At 49.3% G+C, this 24,474-nt stretch overlaps 1 protein-coding gene across 3 annotated transcripts in view; it reads left to right on the plus strand.

Moving 5' to 3' along the window:
• LOC139267396 (uncharacterized) overlaps positions 1-24,474 on the plus strand; it is a 277,107-nt gene that overhangs the window by 141,888 nt on the left and 110,745 nt on the right. For all 3 annotated transcript variants that reach the window (XM_070885663.1, XM_070885664.1, XM_070885665.1), the window contains 2 exons: positions 5,561-5,656; positions 5,967-6,131. In XM_070885663.1, the coding sequence (XP_070741764.1) occupies positions 5,561-5,656; positions 5,967-6,131 (261 nt within the window). The remainder of the gene's footprint in view (positions 1-5,560; positions 5,657-5,966; positions 6,132-24,474) is intronic.

Below are 24,474 nucleotides of genomic sequence, written 5' to 3' on the forward strand. Positions count from 1 at the left end.
GGGTATATAAGCAGGCCACCCACAAGGTACCTGTACTCTGGAATTGCAATAAAGGAGCTAAGGTCACACTTGCTCATTACACACAGTACTCAGTCTGACCATTTATTATGAGTGTAACAATTGGTGACGAGGTAACGAACAACCGAAAATGCAAAGAACAGTCGGCATCCTGGAGAAGTTCTCAGAAGGGGATGATTGGGAGGCCTTCGTGGAGAGACTCAACCAAGACTTTGTGGCCAATGTGCTAGAAGGGGCTGAGAATGCCATCAAACGAAGGCCAATCCTCCTAACTGTCTGTGGGGCAACAACCTATGGCCTCATGAAAAATCTCCTGGCCCCGGCAAAACCAACACAGAAATCCTACGAAGAATTGTGTACACTGGTCCGGGCGCACCTAAATCCGAAGGAAAGTGTTTTGATGGCGCGATATCGGTTCTACACGTGTCAATGATCGGAGGGCCAGGAAGTGGCGAGCTACGTGGCTGAACTAAGGTGCCTCGCAGGACATTGTGAGTTTGAGGAAATCCTAGAACAAATGCTCAGAGACTTTTTTGTACTGGGCATCGGACATGAGACAATCCTCCACAAACTGTTGACTGTAGAAACTCCGAATCTGAGTAAAGCCATAACGATAGCCCAGGCATTTATGTCCACCAGCAACAACACCAAGCAGATTTTGCAGAATAAAGAGGTTTCGGCCAGTATTGTGCATAAAGTAATGTCGGTTTTGAGCAGAAATGTACAGGGCAGAACGTACACGCCGGCTGCTGTGGCCCGACCTTAATTGACCCAGTGTCCGCAATCATCTGTTAACACGAGGCAGTTAACACCCTGTTGGCGCTGCGGAGGTGATCATCGGCCCCATCAATGTCGCTTTAAGCACTATGCGTGCAATGGTTGCAGAACAATGGGACACCTCCAACGAATGTGCAGGCGAGCTGCAAACCCTGCAAACCACCATGTTGCAGAAGAAGATCGATCCACAGTTGATCAGACTGAATTGGAAACTCGTACTGAGGAGGCAGAAGTGTACGGGGTACACATGTTCACGACGAAATGCCCACCAATAATGTTGAAAGTTGAACTGAACGGCATTCCAGTATCTATGGAGCTGGACACTGGGGCAAGTCAGTCTATAATGAATAAAACGGCCTTCGACAGTGGGGGAAGAAGGCACACAGGCCCAAGCTCAGCCCCATTCACACCAAACTAAGGACTTACACCAAGGAACTTATCCCTGTAATTGGCAGCGCTGAAGTCAAAGTCTCCTATGGTAGAGCAGTACACGAACTCCCGCTGTGGATTGTGCCAGGCGATGGCCCCACGTTGTTTGGCAGAAGCTGGCTGGGAATTATCCGCTGGAACTGGGACAACATCCGGGCGCTTTCGTCCGTCGACGACGCCTCATGCACTCAGGTTCTAAGCAAGATCCCATCGTTATTCGGGCCAGGCCTTGGAAGATTCTCGGGGGCGAAAATGCAGATCCATTTGGTTCCTGGTACGCGACCCATCCACCACAAGGCTCGTGTGGTACCGTACATGATGCGTGAAAAAGTGGAAATCGAACTGGACAGGCTGCAACGTGAAGGCATCATCTCGCCGGTGGAATTCAATGACTGGGCCAGTCCGATTATCCCGGTACTCAAGGAGGATGGTACGGTTAGAATTTGCGGGGACTATAAAGTAACGATTAACCACTTTTTTGGCTGCAGGACCAGTACCCGCTACCCAAGGCAGACGATCTATTTGCGACCCTGGCTGGAGGGAAGACGTTCACCAAGCTGGACCTGACCTCGGCCTACATGACGCAGGAGCTGAAGGAGTCTTCGAAAGGCCTCAGCTGCATCAGCACGCACAAAGGGCTGTTTATCTACAACCAGTGCCTGTTCGGGATTTAGTCGGCCGCAGCGATCTTCCAGTGGAACATGGAGAGCCTGCTAAAGTCGGTTCCTTTCACAGTGGTCTTCCAGGATGACAAATTGATCACAGGTCGGGACACCATGGAGCACTTGAAGAATCTGGAGGAGGTTCTTAGTCGGTTGGATTGCATGTAGCTCAGATTGAAACGCTCGAAGTGCGTTTTCCTGGCACAGGACGTCGAATTCTTAGGAAGGAGAATCGCTGCAGATGGCATCAGACCCACCATTGCCAAGATGGAGGCCATCAAGAATGCGCTGAGACCACAGAACGTGACGGAGCTGCGGTCGTTCCTGGGACTCCTTAACTATTTCGGTAATTTCCTACCTGGGTTAAGCACCCTGCTAGAAGCCCTACATGCGCTACTGCGCAAGGGAGATGACTGGGTATGGGGGATTTCACAAGAGGCTGCCTTTAAGAAAGCCAGAAACTTATTGTGTTATAAAAAACTGCTTGTCCTGTATAACCTATGTAAACGATTAGTGTTAGCTTGCGATGCGTCATCATACGGGGTCGGGTGTGTGTTACAACAGGCTAATGAATCGGGGATTTTGCAACCAGTTGCATATGCATCCAGGAGCTTGTCCGAGGCCGATAGGGCCTAGAGCATGGTTGAAAAAGAGGCTCTGGTGTGCGTTTACGGGTAAAAAAAAATGCACCAGTATTTATTTGGCCTCAAGTTCGAGCTTGAAACTGACTGCAAACCGCTCATATCGCTATTCTCGGAGAACAAAGGGATTAATACCATTGCCTCCACCCACATCCAAAGATGGGCGCTCACGCTATCGGCATACAACTATATAATCCGTCATAAACCGGGCACAGAGAACTGCGCAGATGCTCTCAGTCGGCTACCATTGCCCACCACCGGGGTGGAAATGGCACAGCCAGCGGACTTGCTCATGGTCATGGAAGCATTTGAGAACGAGAAGTCCCCTGTTACGGCCCGCCAGGTCAGGACCTGGACCAGCCAGGATCCATTACTGTCCTTGGTAAAAAACTGCGTCCTCCATGGGAGTTGGTCCAGTGTCCCAGTAGAGATGTAGGAGGCGATTAAGCTGTTCCACAGACGCAAAGACGAGTTGTCCCTGCAGGCAGACTGTCTTTTGTGGGGCAATTGCATGGTCTTGCCCAAGAAAGGCAGAGACACATTTATTTGCGAACTGCACAACATCCACCCAGGCATTGTGATGATGAAAGCCATAGCCAGATCTCACGTGTGGTGGCCTGGCATCGACTCAGATTTAGAGTCATGCATGCACCAATGCAACACTTGCTCTTAGCTGAGCAATGCACCCAGAGAGGCACCGCTAAGTTTGTGGTCGTGGCCATCCAAACCTTGGTCGAGGATCCATGTGGACTATGTGGGCTCATTCCTGGGCAAAATGTTTTTGGTTGTCGTGGTGGACGCTTACTCAAAATGGATTGAATGTGCAATAATGTCTGTAAGCACATCCACGGTCACCATTGAAAGCTTACAAGTCATGTTTGCCACGCACGGCCTGCCAGATGTCCTAGTCAGCGACAATGGGCCGAGCTTCACCAGTGCTGAATTCAAGGAATTCATGACCCGCAACGGGATCAAACATGTCACATCTGTCCCGTTCAAGCCCGCATCCATCGGCCAGGCAGAACAGGCAGTTCAGACCCGGATGTCCCGAGTGCTGCTCAGTTACTGCACCAGACCCCACTCACTGGGATTACCCCAGCTGAGCTGCTCATGAAAAAGGCGCTTAAAACAAGGCTCTCTCTGGTCCACCCTGATCGACATGATCACGTGAAGGACAAGCGACATCAACAAAGTGTGTACCATGACCGCACAAATTTGTCACACAATATTGAGATCAATGATCCTGTGTTTGTGCTCAATTATAGACATGGTCCCAAATGGCTCGCTGGCATGGTCACAGCCAAAGAGGGAAGTCGGGTGTTTCAGGTTAAACTGACCAATGGACAAACGCATAGAAAATACTTGGACCAAATCAAATTGCGGTTCACCAACAGCTACGAACAACCCAAAGAGGACACCAGCAACTTTGACCTTCCAACACACACACAAGTGGCAAATGACATCACAGTTGACCACAAAACCAAACTCATCATCCCCAGCAGCCCGGCAAGGCTGGCTGCCCAACAGCCCAGTGAAGAATTGACCAACCCACCCACACCCGCACTTGTACCGAGATGATCAACAAGGGAGCGTAAAGCCCCAGATCGTCTCACCTTGTAAATAAGTGTACTGTTGACTTCTCGGGGGAGTGATGTTATGTATTTAACATTTTGTAACCTGTATCACACCTGGCCACCAGAGGTCCCACCTGTTGGAGTCCCAAGGGATCCCAGCATCCCTTGGGAGCACAGTATATAAGCAGGCCACCCACAAGGTACCTGCACTCTGGAATTGCAATAAAGGAGCTAAGGTCACACTTGCTCATTACACACAGTACTCCGTCTGACCATTTATTATGAGTGTAACAGTTTTAATAGAGACTAGGGCATCAAAGGTGGTGGTGAGGGTGTGGTTGAGCAGATTTGTGGCTGCAAAAATGTCATGGTGAATGGAGGGCCAAAGGATAGATAGTTTGGAGTTGATAAGTGCAGTTGTAAGAGAGTTTGGAGAGTTTTTTCCGGCAGATGCAGAAGGAAGTAGGGTTGGGTGGGGGAAGGGGGATGTGGGTGGAAAGCCATACAAGGAAATAGTCAGAGATGGCTTTATCTGTAATTGACACGGTTGGAATAGCGAGGCCACAAGAGATGGCAAGGTCAAGGGGGTGGCCGTGAATATGGGTTGAGGAATTCACATGGAGGGAGCGATTAAGGGAGGACAGGGGGGTAGTGAACAGCATATTGTTCTATTCCTTTCTCCCTCATGTGCTTATCTAGCTTCCCCGATATCATATAATCCTATCTGTTTTAGGTTCTGATTTGTAAAATCCCAAAAGTTATCTTGGTGGATTCCATCATGATGTTTGGCAGCCATGCAGAGAGCACTTTATAAGAACATAAGAATTAGGAGCAGGGGTAGGCCATTCGGCCCCTCGAGCCTGCTCCGCCATTCAATAAGATCATGGCTGATCATCGACCTCAACTCCACTTTCCCGCCCAATCCCCATATCTCTTCATTCCCCTAGAGTCCAAAAATCTTTCTATCTCAGCCTTGAATATACTCAACGACTGAGCATCCACAGCCCTCTGGGGCAGAGAATTACAAAGATTCACCACCCTCTGAATGAAGAAGTTTCTACTAGTCTCAGTCTTAAAAGGCCAACCCCTTATCCTGAGACTATGCCCCCGAGTTGTGGACTCTCCAGCCTGGGGAAACAACCTCTCAGCATCCACCCTGTCAATCCCTCTCAGAATCTTATATGTTTCAATGAGATCACCTTTTTATCAAGGGTGTACTTTATAAATGAAATAAAACCAGAAAATGCCGGAAAGCCTCTGAGTTCTGACGAAAGGTCATTGACCTGAAACGTTAACACTATCTTCCTCCCCGCCCCAGATGCTGCCTGGCCAGCTTAGTGTTCCTGGCATTTTCTGTTTTCAGATTTCCAGCAGCTGCACCATTTTGCCTTTTGTGCTTTATAACCGAGATGTGGTATTTACAGCTCCTTTCTTGATCTCAAAATATTTTCTGTTCTAGGCAGTCGCACTGTTTCCCTGGAGAGCTTTCTTAGCAAGAGAGGGATTTGTGCCAGTGATGATCGGTAACCTACAAAGCATCGAGTACAATATGCAGGTGGGAGCATGCATTTGGATGGATCTTCTCTGCTGCGAAGAGCACTTTAGCTGCCGGTTTCAGTTCTTATGTTGCATCTCGGAATGGTTCATTGTAGGGGATTTTATATAACGGTGTTAAGATAAATAACAGCCTGTACACTCCGTGTCATTGTGTGATGACGTTCATACTGAAAGGTTAATGCCATTGCATGTGTATCAAGAAATAAGTTGCAGTTGATCACCAGAGAAGTCTAGGGCATGCTTGCAGTGTGAGGCCTTAAGCCTGAGAACCCGTTTATCAGAATTCCTGCCATTTCTCTTTGATCCAGATGTGCCTGTGCCGACTGAATGACCGCGACCGGAGTGTGGCTAATGGTGAACTGCTCAGTGTCTCTCTATTGATGGAAGATGTGGTGCAGAGTGGGAATGAAGCTTTCTCCTTTGCCGAAAAGGATGAGGTGCCATGTGACGAGTTGCCGGCCAAAGCTGAGCGGGTAAAATCTTTAGCAAGTAATAATTTGTAAATCATCATCATAGGCAGTCCCTCGAAATCGAGGAAGACTTGCTTCCACTCTAAAAGTGAGTTCTTAGGTGACTGTACAGTCCAATACGGGAATTACAGTCTCTGTCGCAGGTGGGACAGACAGTTGTTGAAGGAAAGGGTGGGTGGGACTGGTTTGCCGCACGCTCCTTCCGCTGCTTGCGCTTGTTTTCTGCATGCTCTCGGCGACGAGACTTGGTGTTCAGCGCCCTCCCGGATGCTCTTCCTCCACTTGGGGCGGTCTTTGGCCAGGGACTCCCAGGTGTCGGTGGGAATGTTGCATTTTATCAAGGAGGCTTTGAGGGTGTCCTCAAAACGTTTCCTCTGCCCACCTGAGGCTCGCTTGCTGTGTAAGAGTTCCGAGTAGAGCGCTTGCTTTGGGAGTCTTGTGTCAGGCATGCGAACAATGTGGCCATCAAGATCCACGGCGCGGCCCTGGACAACTTGGACCACTTTCCATACCTCGGGAGCCTATTATCAGCAAGACATGGATAACGAGGTTCAACACCGCCTCCAGTGCGCCAGCACAGCCTTCGGTCGCCTGAGGAAAGGAGCGTTCGAAGATTAGACCCTCAAATCTGGCACCAAGCTCATGGTCTACAGGGCTGTGGTGATACCCGCCCTCCAGTATGGCTCAGAGAAGTGGACCATATATAGTAATTTGTAAAACTGCATTCTTAACAGCAGCATAATAATTGGTGAGATGATTGGGACTAATTCAAACCCAGCCCAGCGGGAAGCTAATGGATTCGGTGCGGCCACCCGGTATTGTTCTGAGAAAGAGATTGCACAGTCCACCCTGTTTTAAAAAAAACCCTGAGGCCCCTTCTGCCAAATTTATAACTCTGGGCTCTGGGACCAAACAGCATCCATTGCCCAAATGGGACACGCAGCTGTACTACCCTCGTTAAAAATTAATTTGCATGCGCCACCCACATATGAGCAGGTGAATTTTTGCCTCTGGTCCAAGCTCCAGAAAATGGGGGAGGGGCAGGAGAAGGCTGGGAACATGAGAGCACATTCCCGAACAAGTCTCCATTGGCGTCTCCCCATATAAGCAAAAATGTCAGTGGCTGGTGGGGGGAGGGAAAACAGAAACTCTACGCCAGTATTCCCTTTTCACAGAGAGTATAGGCCCAATCTACTCAATCTCTCCTCCGAGGACAACTCTCTCATCCCAGGAATCAATCTAGTGAACCTTGGTTGTACCGCCTCTAAGGCAAGTATATCCTTCCTCAGGTAAGGAGAACAAAACTGTGCAAAATACTCCAGGGGCTAGATTTTACACTTTTATGCTTATCGCACAAAAATGGGCGTTATTTCCTGTGTGGGTGGTAAAAATGGGTTTTCAGATCGCCGGCTTCTCTCCCACTCTCAAAGCATCTTGTCTCCATTTTTGAAATTGTGCGTTACCGCGAGCGATATGAAATGGGCGGTAGCATTAAATCTCGCTGACCTTCTGCCGTAAAGTGTCGCCGTCCTTAGCAACGGCATGGCAATGCTCGATTCCTGCAATTCAGGAGGTCAAGGGTCATCACGACATGCGCAGAAGAGGAGACAGAGAGAGAGGGAGCTGAGAGGGACTGAAGGCACGTCTGAGTGTGGTGTAGCTGCTTTGGGAGGAAGGAGGGAGACTTTAGAGCTTCACAGCAAATAGGGAAACAAAAATTAGCTGTTATCAGCCACATATTTGCTCGAATTTGGCCTATAATGGAGGGAGAGGAGGAGGCATCACAGCACACTGTGGAGAATGATGCTGGAGAGAGCAGTGAAGTGGGAGAGGAGCACATTGGAGGGCGCAAAAGAGTGAGGAGGTTCTCAGATGAGGCAAATGCCTCCCTCCTGCAGGAGGTCGAGTTACGCTGGCGTGATTTAGAAACATAGAAACATAGAAAATAGGTGCGGGAGTAGGCCATTTGGCCCTTCGAGCCTGCACCACCATTCAATATGGTCATGGCTGATCATTCACCTCAGTACCCCTTTCCCACTTTCTCTCCATACCCCTTGATCCCTTTAGCCGTAAGGGCCATATCTAACTCCCTCTTAAATATATCTAACAAACTGGCATCAACAACTCTCTGCGGTAGAGAATTCCACAGGTTAACAACTCTCTGAGTGAAGAAGTTTCTTCTCATCTCAATCCTAAATGGCTTACCACTTATCCTTAGATTGTGACCCCTGGTTCTGGACTTCCCCAACATCGGGAACATTCTTCCTGCACCTAACCTGTCCAGTCCCGTCAAAATGTTATATGTTTCTATGAGATCCCCTCTCATTCTTCTATACTTGAGTGAATAAAGGCCCAGTCGATCCAGTCTCTCCTCATATGTCAGTCCTGCCATCCCAGGAATCAGTCTGGTGAACCTTCGCTGCACTCCCTCAATAACAAGAATGTCCTTCCTCAGATTAGGAGACCAAAACTGAACACAGTATTCCAGGTGAGGCCTCACTAAGGCCCTGTACAACTGCAGTAAGACCTCCCTGCTCCTATACTCAAATCCCCTAGCTATGAAGGCCAACATGCCATTTGCCTTCTTCACCACCTGCTGCACCTGCATGCCAACCTTCAATGACTGATGTACCATGACACCCAGATCTCGTTGCACCTCCCCTTTTCCTAATCTGCCGCCATAAAGATAATATTCTGCCTTCGTGTTTTTGCCCCCAAAGTGGATAACCTCACATTTATCCACATTATACTGCGTCTGCCATGCATTTGCCCACTCACCTAACCTGTCTAAGTCACCCTGCAGCCTCTTAGCATCCTCATCACAGCTCACACCGCCACCCAGCTTAGTGTCATCTGTAAACTTGGAGATATTACACTCAATTCCTTCATCTAAATCATTGATGTATATTGTAAATAGCTGGGGTCCCAGCACTGAGCCCTGCGGCACCCCACTAGTCACTGCCTGCCATTCTGAAAAGGACCCGTTTATCCCGACGCTCTGCTTTCTGTCTGCCAACCAGTTCTCTATCCACGTCAGTACATTACCCCCAATACCATGTGCTTTAATTTTGCACGCCAATCTCTTGTGTGGGACCTTCTCAAAAGTCTTTTGAAAGTCCATCTACTGGTTCTCCCTTGTCCACTCTACTAGTTACATCCTCAAAATGTTCTAGAAGATTTGTCAAGCATAATTTCCTTTTCATAAATCCATGCTGACTTGGACTTATCCTGTTACTGCTTTCCAAATGCGCTGCTATTTCATCTTTAATAATTGATTCCAACATTTTCCTAACTACTAACCGGTCTATAATAAACCGTTTTCTCTCTCCCTCCTTTTTAAAAAAGTGGTGTTACATTAGCTACCCTCCAGTCCACTGGAACTGATCCAGAGTCCAGGGTTTCCTGCCCTGGTGACAGGGCCCTGTATAAAAGGCTGCACACCAGGCTTGCACAGCACTCTAGAGTTTGGAATAAAGGACCAAGGTCACTACAGTTCAAGTACAACATATTGCCTTGTGGAGTCATTCATAAGTACACTATAGACATAACAACTGGTGACGAGAATAAGGACTTTCGTGCAGTCATGGCTACCTTTGGCACACTAAGAGACTTTGCAGAGGGTGATGATTGGGATGCCTTCACGGAAAGGCTCGAGTAATATTTCATGGCAAACGACCTGGCAGGGGAGACGGACACATTGGCGGAGAAGCACAAGGCTATACTGCTGACCAGTTGTGGGCCCGAGGTCTACCGCCTCGTCAGGGACTTGCTGGCACCCACGAAGGCCAAGGATAAGACATACGATGAGCTGACTGAACAAATTCACGACCAACTTAAACCAAAGGAGAGCATCCTCATGGCCAGGCACAGATTCTACATGCACCACAGACCTGAGGGCCAGGAGATTGCAAAATATGCTGCCGACCTCAGGAGACTTGCGGCACCTTGTGATTTTGGCACGCACCTCAACGAAGCATTGCGAGACATCTTCGTTATAGGAATTGGCCACGAGGGCCTCCTTCACAAGCTATTTCTGCCGACACCACAGTCAACCTGCAAAAAGCCATCGGCATCAGTCAGGCAGTCATGACCTTGAACTGCAACACCAAGTAAATCATTCAGCCTGTGGACTCAAACCCGGCAAGTACTGTACACAGAATGGTGCCTTTCACAGGCAAGACTGTAGAATGTGGCTCTGCCCAGGGCAGAGAGCACAGACCTCAGGGTTCCAGAACTCAGAGTTCGCCGAGGGATGTTAATCGAGTAGCACCATGCTGCCGTTGAGGAGGAAACCATAGGGCTCACCAGTGTTGGTTTGCAGAGTACGTATGCAAAGCCTGTAACACGAAGGGTCTCCTCCAGCGCATGTGTAAAAGAAATACGACTCAGCATCTAGCAGAGGAGTCGGTAGATGACTTTGAATCCAGTATGATGATTTGGCCAGAGAGGCAGCTCAGCCCCAAGAAGAAGTGTATGGAGTGTATACTTGCACCACCAATTGTCCTCCAGTGAAGATGGAAGTCGAGATGAACGGCGTTCCAGTCTTCATGGAAGTGGACACCAGAGCGAGCCAGTCAGTGATGAGCCAGGATACCTTCAAGAGGCTGTGGAACGAAAAACGACCCGAGCTGGTTCCAGTACAGGAAAAGTTGTGCACCTACACCAAGGAGCTGATCCCAGTCCTTGATAGTGCAAATGTAAGTGTAATCCATAGTGGCATGGTGCACAAGTTATCTCTGTGGATTGTTGGAGGTGATGGCCCAACACTACTCGGAAGAAGGTGGATGGAGAAAATCCAGTGGAAATGGGAAGACCTCTTCACTCCAGCAATCGATGTCCCCCGAGTTCAGAGGCAGAGCAAAACCTCACCTTCGCTTGGGCCAGGCACCAGAGAACAGACCAGCGCAGCACCTGAGGCACAGACCATCCATCACGACTGCGTGGCAATGATCCAACCGGACGATCTAAAAATACCTTCCCGGCTCCAGTGGCAGGACTCCTGGGGAGGAAGATCGAAATCACAGGTACCCTTCCAGCGTTTGTGGCAGAATCGCGGGATAGAAGGATCAAGGCAGTCGACCTCGAAGACCGAGGCAAGATGGCGTTCCTGCTGCAGCGAGGGGCAGTGTGGCTGAAACAAAAGATAGCCGCAGCAATATCACGAGGTGCAACGCTGAGCGACCAACACATGAGGTCCAACAAAGGACCTGATTTGGGTTAAACCAGCAGGGTTCTCTTAAAGGAGACCAACTGAACTTAAAGAGACATTGTATGCATAGCAATCAATGTAACGAACCGATTAAGATTGTGAACAGAATGTTGTTGCGAGATGTCGGCACTGTAAAGAACAAATTGTTGTTGCGAGATGTCGGGAATAGAGAGTCCCCTAGAGCAGCAAGTGAGCGAATTAAGGAGGGTAAAGGCGCGGAGCCTGATACCCTGCCCCAGGTCTATCCCACGCTGCAGGCACCCGATGGCACCGTTCGCCACGGATCTGGAAACTAAAACTGTCATGTATCTCACATTACTGTATATAACTGTATCTTACCATGCTATATATGACTGTAACTGGATATGACCTGTAACAATAAGCATATCTTACCACCAGGTGTGCACTTGCCGGAGACACTCCATACCTGTCCCACTGAGGTATATAAAGGGAGGTCTCAGGCAAGTGCAGCACTGGAGAGCTGGAATTAAAGGTGCAGGTCCTGAGTGACCTTGACTTCAGCATGTGTCTCGTGTAAGTCAGTACATTAGAGTCAGGACTTAACAGTGGTGACGAGGATGGGATCACAGCATCCACAGAATGGCTACCAACAGCTCAGATGAGAAATACAATGCTGGAGACAATTGGGATGACTTTATAGAAAGGCTCCAGCAAAGCTTTGTGACCAAAGACTGGTTCGGCGACGATAAGGCAAACAAGATAAGAGCCCATCTCTTGACCAGCTGTGGCTCGAAAACATACGCTTTAATGAAAGACCTGCTGGCACCCGAGAAACCAGCAAGCAAGTCGTTTGAGGAGTTGAGCACACTGGTGAGAGACCACCTGAAGCCAGCGAGCAGCCGACACATGGCCAGACACAGGTTCTACAACTACAGACGCTGTGTGGGCCAAAGCATACCCGACTTCGTGGCGGAACTTCGGAGGCTGGCTAGTTCATGTGAGTTCCCGATGAACTAAGGAGAGAAGTACTGAGAGACTTTTTTATTGAAGGAATAGGCCACGCAGGCATATTCCGAAAGCTTATAGAGACTACGAACTTGACTCTTGAGGCAGCAGCACTGGTCGCACAGACGTTCTTGGCAGGCGAAGAAGAAACGAGGCTGATCTATACTTCGGGTACGACAACCAACAAGGCATCGGAACAAGGGGTTCACATTGTGAAACAAACCGCTACCCCCACACACAGACAAAGGCAGGAGAGCAGGCCTTCAACAGCAGACAGTGGCGCCAGAAGCCATCAAAATCAAGGGCCACATGAACTTGGTTCACACCTCATCAACCCACAATGCGATCAATCAACAACAGATTGAGAGAAGCTCAAAGGAGATCAGCCAGACGCAGCTCATCCTTCGGAAACAATGGAAACGATCTGTGTTGGAGATGTGGGGGAAGGTACTCAACAAGGGGGTGTCGATTTCAGCATGCCGTTTGCAGAAACTGCAACTACACAGGGTATCTGGCTCGCATGTGCAGAAAAACAGCAGCTCGGCTGGTATACGAATCGGAAGGGTCGGAAAGCGGACCAGAAGATGGTTGGAACAGTGCACGGGACGCCGAGGTACAGCGGGTTAACACGATCAATGTCCACTGTTCTTACACCAAGACGCCTCCAATTATGATGAGGGTCCTACTCAACGGGATACCCGTCAACATGGAACTGGACACGGGGGCCAGTCAATTCCTCATGAGCGTTCAACAATTTGAACAGCTGTGGCCGCACAAAAGCAACAGTCCAAAACTCACAAAGATCGACACCGAACTAAGGACCTATACTAAAGAAATCGTCCCAGTCCTTGGCAGCGCCATGCTCTCAGTCACACACAAAGGGATGGTGCACCGACTTTTCTTGTGGATTGTCCCCGGGAATCTCCCAGCCCTGTTGGGGAGAAGCTGGCTAGCAGAACTTAATTGGAAATGGGATGATGTTCACGTCGTGTCATCAGAGGAACGGACCTCCTGCTCAACAGTTCTAAGCCATTTTGAACATCTCTTTCAGCCAGGTGTGGGCACCTTCAAAGGGGCTAAAGTTAAAATCTACATCACACAGAATGCCAGACCGGTCCATCACAAGGCCAGAGCTGTGCCTTATGTGATGAGGGAAAAGATTGAAAACGAACTGGACCGGCTTCTGCGGGAAGGCATAATTTCTCCCGTGGAATTCAGCGACTGGGCAAGCCCCATCGTCCCCGTCATGAAGCCTGATGGATCCGTGCGAATTTGTGGGGATTACAAGTCTACCATAAACAGAGTCTCCCTACAGGACCAATACCCGCTGCCCAGAGCGGAGGACCTATTTGCCACGTTGGCTGGAGGAAATCTTTTCTCGAAATTTGACCTCACATCTGCGTATATGACGCAAGAACTGACCGAAGAGTCTAAGCTACTCACCACCATCAACACACATCGAGGCCTTTTTGTGTACAATCGATGCCCATTCGGCATCAGGTCGGCAGCTGCTATATTCCAGCGCAACATGGAAAGTCTGCTCAAGTCCATCCCGGGGACGGTTGTGTTTCAAGATGACATACTCATCACGGGCAGGGACACCGACTCCCATCTTCGCAATTTGGAGGAAGTGCTAAAGCGGTTGGATCAGGTAGGCCTAAGAGTTAAGAAATCCAAGTGTCTGTTTCTCGCGCCCGAGGTCAAATTTTTGGGCAGAAGTATTGCCGTTGATGGAATCCGCCCAACCGAATCCAAAACCGAAGCAATTCGCCTGGCACCTAGGCCCCGAAATGTCTCGGAACTGCGTGCCTTTCTTGGGCTACTCAATTACTTTGGGAACTTTATGCAGAACTTGAGCATGCTGCTGGAGCCTTTCCATGTGCTATTCAGAAAAGGGTGCAATTGGTTTTGGGGGAACACCCAAGAACGCGCCTTCAATAAGGCACACGACCTTCTATGTTCCAACAGTGTTTTAGCCTTTTTTGACCCAGGTAAAAAGTTACTTTTGATGCGTCAGCGTATGGGGTCAGGTGCGTTTTACAGCATGTCAATGATGCAGGTAAATTGCAGCCCGTTGCTTATACCTCCAGGTCACTTTCGCGGGCGGAGCGCGGGTACGGTATGCTTGAGAAGGAGGCGCTCGCGTGAGTGTACGGTGTCAAAAAGATGCACCAATACCTTTTCGGGGCCAAGTTTGCGTTAGAAACCGACCACAAACCCCTCACGTCCCTACTACCCGAGTGCAAGGCAATCAACGCCAACGCCTAGGCGCGCATTCAGCGGTGGGCACTCATGCTGGCAGCTTACGGCTACACGATAAGGCACAGACAACTGTGCCGACGCGCTTATCAGGCTACCCCTGGCGACCACAGAAAGGTCCGACGAACAGGACTGTGAGATGGTCATGGCAATCAATGCCTTTGAATCCACAGATTCGCCCATGACGGCTCGCCAAATCAGAGCCTGGACGACCAGTGACCCCACGTTATCTCTAGTTAAAAGATGCGTTTTAACCAGTGACTGGGCAGAGGCTCGCAATGCCTGCCCCGAGGAGGTCAAACCCTTCCATAGGCACATGCATGAACTCTCACTACAGGCAGACTTCCTGATGTGGGGCAGTCGAGTAGTTATGCCCTTACGAGGCAGGGAGGCGCTTGTCCGGGAGCTCCATCGCGAGCACCCGGGGATCGTCCTTATGAAGGTCATAGCCAGATCCCACGTCTGGGGGCCTAGCATTGACGCGGACTTGGAGCTCTGCGTCCGGCAGTGCACCATTTGTGCCCAACTCAGTAATGCCCCAGGGAGGCTCCCCTAAGCCCCTGGCCCTGGCCCACCAAACCGTGGTCGCAGGTGCATGTAGACTATGCGGGCCCAATCATGGGCAAAATGTTCCTCATAGTCGTTGATGCATTTTCAAAATGGATCGAGTGCACCATTTTAAACTCGAGCACCGCCTCCACCACTGGAGAGCCTTAGAACCATGTTTGCAACGCACGGCGTTCCTGACATATTGGTCAGTGATAATGGTCCGTGCTTCACCAGCGCAGAATTTCACGATTTTATAGTTGACCATGGTATAAATCACGCTATGACGGCACCTTTCAAGCCGGCCTCCAATGGCCAGGCGGAGCGAGCAGTGCAGATCATTAAACAAGGCATGCTCAGAATCCAAGGTCCCACGCTGCAGAGCCGCCTATCGCGACTGCTGCTGGCATACAGATCTCGTCTGCATTCATTGACTGGGGTTCCCCCCGTGCAACTATTGATGAAACAAACCTGAAAGACCAGGCTCTCGTTAATCCTCCCAGACATGCATGAAATTGTTGAGGCTAAGCGTCAAAAGCTAACTGAGTACCACGACCGAAATAGATGTTAGCAGATATGATGTGATTGGGATTACAGAGACGTGGCTCCAGGATGATCAGGGCTGGGAACTCAACATCCAAGGGTATTCAACATTCAGGAAGGATAGAATAAAAAGAAAAGGAGGTGGGGGAGCATTGCTGGTTAAGGAGGAGATTAATGCAATAGTTAGGAAGGACATTAGCTTGGATGATGTGGAATCTATATGGGTAGAGCTGCAGAACACCAAAGGGCAAAAAACGTTAGTGGGAGTTGTGTACAGACCTCCAAACAGTAGTAGTAATGTTGGGGAGGGCATCAAACAGGAAATTAGGGGTGCATGCAATAAAGGTGCAGCAGTTATCATGGGTGACTTTAATATGCATATAGATTGAGCTAACCAAACTGGAAGCAATACGGTGGAGGAGGATTTCCTGGAGTGCATAAGGGATGGTTTTCTAGACCAATATGTCGAGGAACCAACTAGGGGGGAGGCCATCTTAGACTGGGTGTTGTGTAATGAGAGAGGATTAATTAGCAATCTCGTTGTGCGAGGCCCCTTAAGGAAGAGTGACCATAATATGGTAAAATTCTGCATTAGGATGGAGAATGAAACAGTTAATTCAGAGACCATGGTCCAGAACTTAAAGAAGGGTAACTTTGAAGGTATGAGGCATGAATTGGCTAGGATAGATTGGCGAATGATACTTAAGGGGTTGACTGTGGATGGGCAATGGCAGACATTTAGAGACCGCATGGATGAACTACAACAATTGTACATCCCTGTCTGACGTAAAAATAAAAAAGGGAAGGTGGCTCAACCGTGGCTATCAAGGGAAATCATGGATAGTATTAAAGCCAAGGAAGTGGCATACAAATTGGCCAGAAATAGCAGCGAACCCGGGGACTGGGAGAAATTTAGAACTCAGCAGAGGAGGACAAAGGGTTTGATTAGGGCAGGGAAAATGGAGTACGAGAGGAAGCTTGCAGGGAACATTAAGACGTATTGCAAAAGTTTCTATAGATATGTAAAGAGAAAAAGGTTAGTAAAGACAAACGTAGGTCCCCTGCAGTCAGAATCAGGGGAAGTCATAACGGGGAACAAAGAAATGGCAGAAAATTGAACAAGTACTTTGGTTCGGTATTCACTAAGGAGGACACAAACAACCTTCCGGATATAAAAGGGGTCAGAGGGTCTAGAAAGAAGGAGGAACTGAGGGAAATCCTTATTAGTCGGGAAATTGTATTGGGGAAATTGATGGGATTGAAGGCCGATAAATCCCCAGGGCCTGATGGTCTGCATCCCAGAGTACTTAACGAGGTGGCCTTGGAAATAGCGGATGCATTGACAGTCATTTTCCAACATTCCATAGACTCTGGATCAGTTCCTATGGAGTGGAGGGTAGCCAATGTAACCCCACTTTTTAAAAAAGATGGGAGAGAGAAAACAGGGAATTATAGACCTGTCACCCTGACATCGGTAGTGGGTAAAATGATGGAATCAATTATTAAGGATGTCATAGCAGCGCATTTGGAAAGAGGTGACATGATAGGTCCAAGTCAGCATGATTTTGTGAAATGGAAATCATGCTTGACAAATCTTCTGGAATTTTTTGAGGATGTTTCCAGTAGAGTGGACAAGGGAGAACCAGTTGATGTGGCGTATTTGGACTTTCAGAAGGCCTTCGACCAGGTCCCACACAAGAGATTAATGTGCAAAGTTAAAGCACATGGGATTGGGGGTAGTGTGCTGACGTGGATTGAGAACTGGTTGGCAGACAGGAAGCAAAGAGTAGGAGTAAATGGGTACTTTTCAGAATGGCAGGCAGTGACTAGTGGGGTACCGCAAGGTTCTGTGCTGGGGCCCCAGCTGTTTGCATTGTACATTAATGATTTAGACGAGGGGATTAAATATAGTATCTCCAAATTTGCGGATGACACTAAGTTGGGTGGCAGTGTGAGCTGCGAGGAAGATGCTATGAGGCTGCAGAGTGACTTGGATAGATTAGGTGAGTGGGCAAATGCATGGCCGATGAAGTATAATGTGGATAAATGTGAGGTTATCCACTTTGGTGGTAAAAACAGAGAAACAAACTATTATCTGAATGGTGACAGATTAGGAAAATGGGAGGTACAACGAGACCTGGGTGTGATGGTATATCAGTCATTGAAGGTTGGCATGTAGGTACAGCAGGCGGTTAAGAAAGCAAATGGCATGTTGGCCTTCATAGCGACGGGATTTGAGTAGAAGGGGAAGGGAGGTGTTACTACAGTTGTACAGGGCCTTGGTGAGGCCACACCTGGAGTATTGTGTACAGTTTTGGTCTCCTAACTTGAGGAAGGGCATTCTTGCTATTGAGGGAGTGCAGCGAAGGTTCACCAAATTGATTCCCGGGATGGCGGGACTGACATATCAAGAAAGACTGGATCAACTGGGCTTGTATTCACTGGAGTTCAGAAGAATGAGAGGGGATCTCATAGAAACGTTTAAAATTCTGATGGCTTTAGACAGGTTAGATGCAGGAAGAATGTTCCCAATGTTGGGGAGGTCCAGAACCAGGGGTCACAGTCTAAGGATAAGGGGTAAGCCATTTAGGACCGAGATGAGGAGAAACTTCTTCACCCAGAGTGTGGTGAACCTGTGGAATTCTCTACCACAGAAAGTTGTTGAGGCCAATTCACTAAATATATTCAAAAAGGAGTTAGATGGTGTCCTTACTACTAGGGGGATCAAGGGGTATGGCGAGAAAGCAGGAATGGGGTACTGAAGTTGCATGTTCAGCCATGAACTCATTGAATGGTGGTGCAGGCTCGAAGGGCCGAATGGCCTACTCCTGCACCTATTTTCTATGTTTCTATGAAATTCAAGGCGGGGGCGGGTGAAATGAGATAGGGGACAAAGTGTTTGTGCTCATCTATGGCCGGGGTCCCAAATGGCTTGCAGGGACAGTAACAGACAAAGAGGGAAACAGACTACTGGTTGTACAAATGGACAATGGCCAAACCTGCCGGAGGCATGTAGACCAAGTAAAACGTAGATTCACTGATAACACTGAAGAACCAGAGGCAGACTACAATGTGGAACTCACACCACACCTGGTGGACAGACAGGTGGAACGACCTGAGGAAAGGGCAGTCTCAACAGACAGCCCAGGCGAGATACCAGCAATCACACCGAACGAAACAGACAGCTCTGGCGCGATACCAGCAATCACACCGAACGAAAAACAGGCACCAAGGGAAACAACTGAACCACAACTAAGACGCTGCACGCGAGAGCGCAGACCACCTGAGAGACTGAATCTATAAAGACACTAAGACCTTGGGGGAGGGTGATGTCATGTATCTCACATTACTGTATATAACTGTATCTCACCATGCTATATATGACTGTAACTGGATATGACCTGTAACAATAAGCATACCTTACCACCAGGGGTGCACTTGCCGGAGACACTCCATACCTGTCCCACTGAGGTATATAAAGGGAGGTCTCAGGCAAGTGCAGCACTGGAGAGCTGGAATTAAAGGTGCAGGTCCTGAGTGACCTTGACTTCAGCATGTGTCTTGTGTAAGTCAGTACATTAGAGTCAGGACTTAACAAAAACGGCGCCAAGACGCGTAGTCGGCCGCTGTTGCCCACTACCCGGGTGGAGACGGCGCAGCCACCAGACCCAGTCCGGGAGCGAAAGGTCAGAACCAATGCGTTCCCAACAGGACGTGGAACAGCCAGGTTCCCAACACTGTGAGAGAAAGGCAGAAGACTCTGCAGCCCTCAAAGGAGAACAGGGAGGCCACACACATCTGTGGCTCAGCCCACCACTAGGCAACGGCAAAGGCCCTGAGTCCTGGCTCGGTGAGCGATCCAAGCCCACCCTGCTAGCAGGGGCGCAGCGCTGCCATCAGACGACTAGGATCCTGTCCAGTTGCTCTGGAACTAGCGTCCTTGCATACCTGTACTGCTACCTCAGTACTGACCATGACTAAACCATGAATGCAATCTACCCAATCCTGGCGCACGACCGTAAAACGTAACGAAGGTAAGTACAGATGCTGCTCTAGGGGACACTCTATTCCCGACATCTCGTAACAACGTTTGGTTCTTTGCATTAGGACTGGTACCGACATCTCGCAACAACATTCTGTTCTTTACAGTGCCGACATCTCGCAACAACGTTGTGTTCACAATCTTAAGTACACAAACTACGATACAAACTGAAAAAAATGTTTTTTTTCTTCCTTTCTTTGTACTTGCACTGCATCTGATCCTGTATGTTAATGTAACCAGCCTGCTGCGTGATCTCGCTGTGGGATGGGGGGGAAATGGATGATGTCATCATCATCATCATCATAGGCAGTCCCTTGGAATCGAGGAAGACTTGCTTCCACTATCAGCGTGAGTTCTTAGGTGGCTGTACAGTCCAATACGAGAACCACAGTCTCTGTCACAGGTCGGACAGATAGTCGTTGAGGGAAGGGGTGGGCAAGGAGCCTGGTTTGCCATACGCTCCTTCCGCTGCCTGCGCTTGATTTCTACATGCTCTTGGCGATGATACTCGAGGAGCTCAGGGCCTTCCCGAATGCACTTCCTCCACTTAGGGCGGTCTATGGCCAGGGACTCCCAGGTGTCAGTGAGGATGTCACACTTTATCAGGGAGGCTTTGTGGATGTCCATGTAACAATTCCTCTGCCTGCCTTTGGCTCGTTTGCCGTGGACGAGTTCCGAGTAGAGCGCTTGCTTTGGGAGTCTCGTGTCTGGTATGCGAACTATGTGGCCTGCCCAGTGGAGCTGATCAAGTGAGGTCAGTGCTTCAATGCTGGGGATGTTAGCCTGGACGAGGATGCTAACGTTTGTGCGGAAGTATGTAGCCATGGACACACACATGGATCACACCCAGAACCCACTGGAACCTCCAGCGCATCATCGAACAATCCAATCTGATAACCACTACCCAACGTTGTGGCAAAAGGACTTGGGAGTTAACAGGGAGAGGGCCAAGCCAAAGCACAGTCAAGGTGCAAGGGCTATTGGCACTTAAGTCTGGGGAGAGCTAAGCCAGAGCACGTAGTGCAAAGGTAATTGGCACAAAGGACTTGGGGGAGAGTGATGTTGTATATGCTGACTATGGATGTACTCTATGTGGCGTCACTGTGAGATTGTATAAGATGCAGACTTGTTTACCTGATGTACTATCAACAAGGTTCACACCATGTACTATCAACAAGGTTCACGCCATGTACTATCAACAAGGTTCACACCATGTACATACATGCTGGTACCACTAGAGGGTGCAACTGGTAGAGACCGGGGGTTTCCTGCCCTGGTGGCAGGGTCCTGTATCAAAGGCTGCACTCCATGCATGCACAGCATTCTGGAGTTTGGAATAAAGGACCGAGGTCACTACAGTTCAAGAACAACATATTGTCTTGCGGAGTCATTCATAAGTACACTATAGACGTAACACATCCCAAAGGCCTACCAGAAGATATGGACTAAGATAGCAGAGGTGGTCTCGTCAGCGACCAATGAGGTGTGTGAGGGCAACCAATGCTGCAAACGATGGAACGAACTTGTGGGATCCACAAGAGTAAGTATTACATTTATTTACATGCACTTATGTATTTATATAATTTGATCTGTAACAGGCATGAGTGACTATCAGCAGATGTAAGGTCTTTTACCGGGAATGTTTTACTCAAAGTCTGCGGTCATGCTGCACATCTTTAGAAAAAGAATGATAATTATCATAATAAGCATGATTACATCTGTCAGTTATGTGTTGTATCAGTCTCTGTGACAGTACCTAGCAATGATATCATGCAATGATCTCATGCCATGTCATCCTGTTACCTTTTACAGAAGAAGCTATCGACGATGAGGCCCGTGCAGAGGCGAACGGGTGAGGTGGGGGGGCACCAGTCCCCAGCGACATCACTGAGATGGAGGAGCGCGTGCCCACATTCGTGGGGAAGCAACCCCGGACAGCCACGGATGCAGCTGCAGATCCTGAAGTGATGCCACGTGAGTAAAGCTTATACCATTGCATGATGTAAAGTCAATAGTTGCCACATCCACTCATATCCGAACAATCATATATGATAGATGATTTCTAAAATTGTCCTAGAAATAATGCTGGCCTAATGATAATCATTGCAATGCACAATGTGTTGATGGTGATGAAATGTGATGTCTGTGATGATTTTGATAGCGGTGGTGCTTTTGTTGTGCATATGCTGTGTGTAGCGCTGGACTCACCTTGTCACCCTAGCACTCCCTTCTCCTCTAATAACCTAATTTGTGTTTTGCAGCTCAGCCAGCAGCACGTCCCCAGGCAAGACCACAGAGGCCAGAAGGTGGGGGCGCAGGGCCCAACACTCCGGACGATCCTGTATCTGGTGCTGAGGAGCTCTGATTCTCGCCCGTCAATCCGCTGGGTCCGTTTTCCACGGATGAGAGCGCCAACTTCGAGGAAAATGCATCGCCACGCTCCAGAAGCCATTCCACCCTAGGCCATCTAGTGGCCCTCCGGTCATTCCCACCTCCACTCTGGAGATACCGGCCCCAAGCCACAGGGCACCCCATTTGTCCCCAGGATGGCGCCAACCCTGCGGAGGCCTCGTGGACGCAGCAGGTCTGGTCCGCGAGCACCACATGAGAGCGGAGAGATGGTACAGTTGTCCAGGAGGACTATAGACATTGGTGACCAGCTCATTGAAGAATTGGGAGGCATATCCCGACAGCTGGCCACCATGACTGAGTACGTTCCGCGGATGGCGGAGGCCCTGGATGTGATAGCCTCCCAGTGGTCCCAGAGCGCGGCACTCCACCCCGAGGTTCCGCACCACCACTGCAAACAACAGAAGTGAGCAAGGACCAAGATCCTGCTTCTGCATCAGAGAATGTTGCCTCCCATAGCAAGACCCGCTCCCGTACCCTTGCAACCATCGCCTTTGCCTTCATTGCCCCCCAATGAGGCACCGGCTGAGGAGCTCCTCAGCCAGACGCCGTGGAGCGAGGAGGGGAAGGGATAGAGGTGGGGAGAAGAAGGGGAGGGGGTAAGGAAAGTGAGGTGCATGTCCACAGGTGATGGCTGTGTTATATCTCCGTCTGGGTGTATGCAATTTGTTGTAATGTATGGGGGCAGGGGACTACCCTCCTGCTTTGCATTTGTATTCTGTGTTGCTGGACATGTTGAACATTTGATTGATGTCAATGGTGGAAAAAGTGGGGAATGGGTGGGGGTTTGGTGTTTTTGCCTGTGATACTTATGATTTCAGACCAATGTTGGTATAAAAATGTTTTTATTGAACATAACCTTGTAGCGCATTGTCTCAGATAGCTGAACTGTTACACACTGGTGCTTCCTTAACATGAAAGAGTTAAATACAACTTAACATCAATCAATGTAAACTTTAACTGGCACCAAGATGATGGGTACCATTGATGTCTGAGCTGCACACACACAGCAGTGTGTCAGCATTGTCACTCACAGCAACGTTCTTTCAGGCAAATCATTCAGATATCAGCTCCTCACGCAAGAGTCTTGCAGCTATGTAGCCACCACGGGCCCTTTCTTGCGGTCCGGAGGGGGTCGTGGGCATGGTTGCATAGCCAGCCTGATTGTCTGACCCTAGATCAGCGTCCAGCCCCTTGTTGTCCTCTTCCTCTCTCTCCTGAGGTGGAGCATCAGTCCCTTCTGGCAATTCTTGGCCCCTCCTGATAGCCAGATTATGCAACATGGAGCACACGACCACAAATTTACCTACTTGCTCAGGGTTCCCCTCCTGAGTGGTGCAGACATCCGAAGCGCTGCTTAAGCACAGTTATTGTTTTCTGGACCACATTGCGTGTGTCTCTGTGGCTCTGGTTGTATCGCTTCTTGGCCTCGGTATGGGTGTCACGCAGTGAGGTCATCCGCCAGGTGGCTAGGCCATATCGGTTGTCACCAAGCATCCAGCATTGTCCTTGTTGCTGACTCTTAAACATGTCAGAGACAGCGCTCTCATGCAGGATGTGAGGCTCATCGAAGGTGCCTGGACATTTGGCATTCACTGCCATGATGATCTGGTTGTGGTCGACAACTAGTTGGACCTTCAGGGAGTGAAATCCTCTTCTGTTACGAAAACGCTCCGGGTCCCAAGAAGGTGGCCACATGGCGATGTGAGTGCACTGGGTAGCTCCCTGCACCCTGGTGAACTTAGCAATGCGGTAGAATGCTCCAGCCCTGTCAGTCTGAGCCTCCGTGGTCATGAGGAATCTGATAAAGTCGATCCTTCTCGCGTGCAGGGCTTCCGTGACCTGTCTAATGCAGCGATGGGTTGCATGGTGAGACAGAGGGCAAATCTCGACAGTGGAGGCCCGAAAGGAACCGGAAAGACAGTGCCGCGATGACCTTGACCTCAACCGACACTGATGTCCTGATGGCAGGCTACATATGTGGCCTGATGAGCTCACATATTTCATTGATCACCACCTTGTGGAAGCGCAGTGTCCGAAGGCAAGTGTGATCAGAGATGTCGAGGTAAGACCTCTTTTCCCTGTACGTGCGGGGTGTGTATGGTCTGGTTCTCCTCCTCATTCTTGCACGTCTTAAATTGGGGACATAATGATGTGCATCACACATTGAGTCACATGCACTCTGCAGCAACTGCGTATTAATCGATGCAGGCTGAGAAATGGCTGGCCCCATTGCAATGAAAGTATAATAGCGATTGATCAGAAGCAATAATTTCCTCATTAAAATACACCTAGAGTAAACCCCCAATATTCCAGAGTCCGAAAATATGCCTGTTGAGATGGTCACTTCACCTGAGAAGAACTCCAGAATC

Source organism: Pristiophorus japonicus, chromosome 7 (genome assembly GCF_044704955.1).
Source record: "Pristiophorus japonicus isolate sPriJap1 chromosome 7, sPriJap1.hap1, whole genome shotgun sequence".
NCBI lineage: Eukaryota > Metazoa > Chordata > Chondrichthyes > Pristiophoridae > Pristiophorus > Pristiophorus japonicus.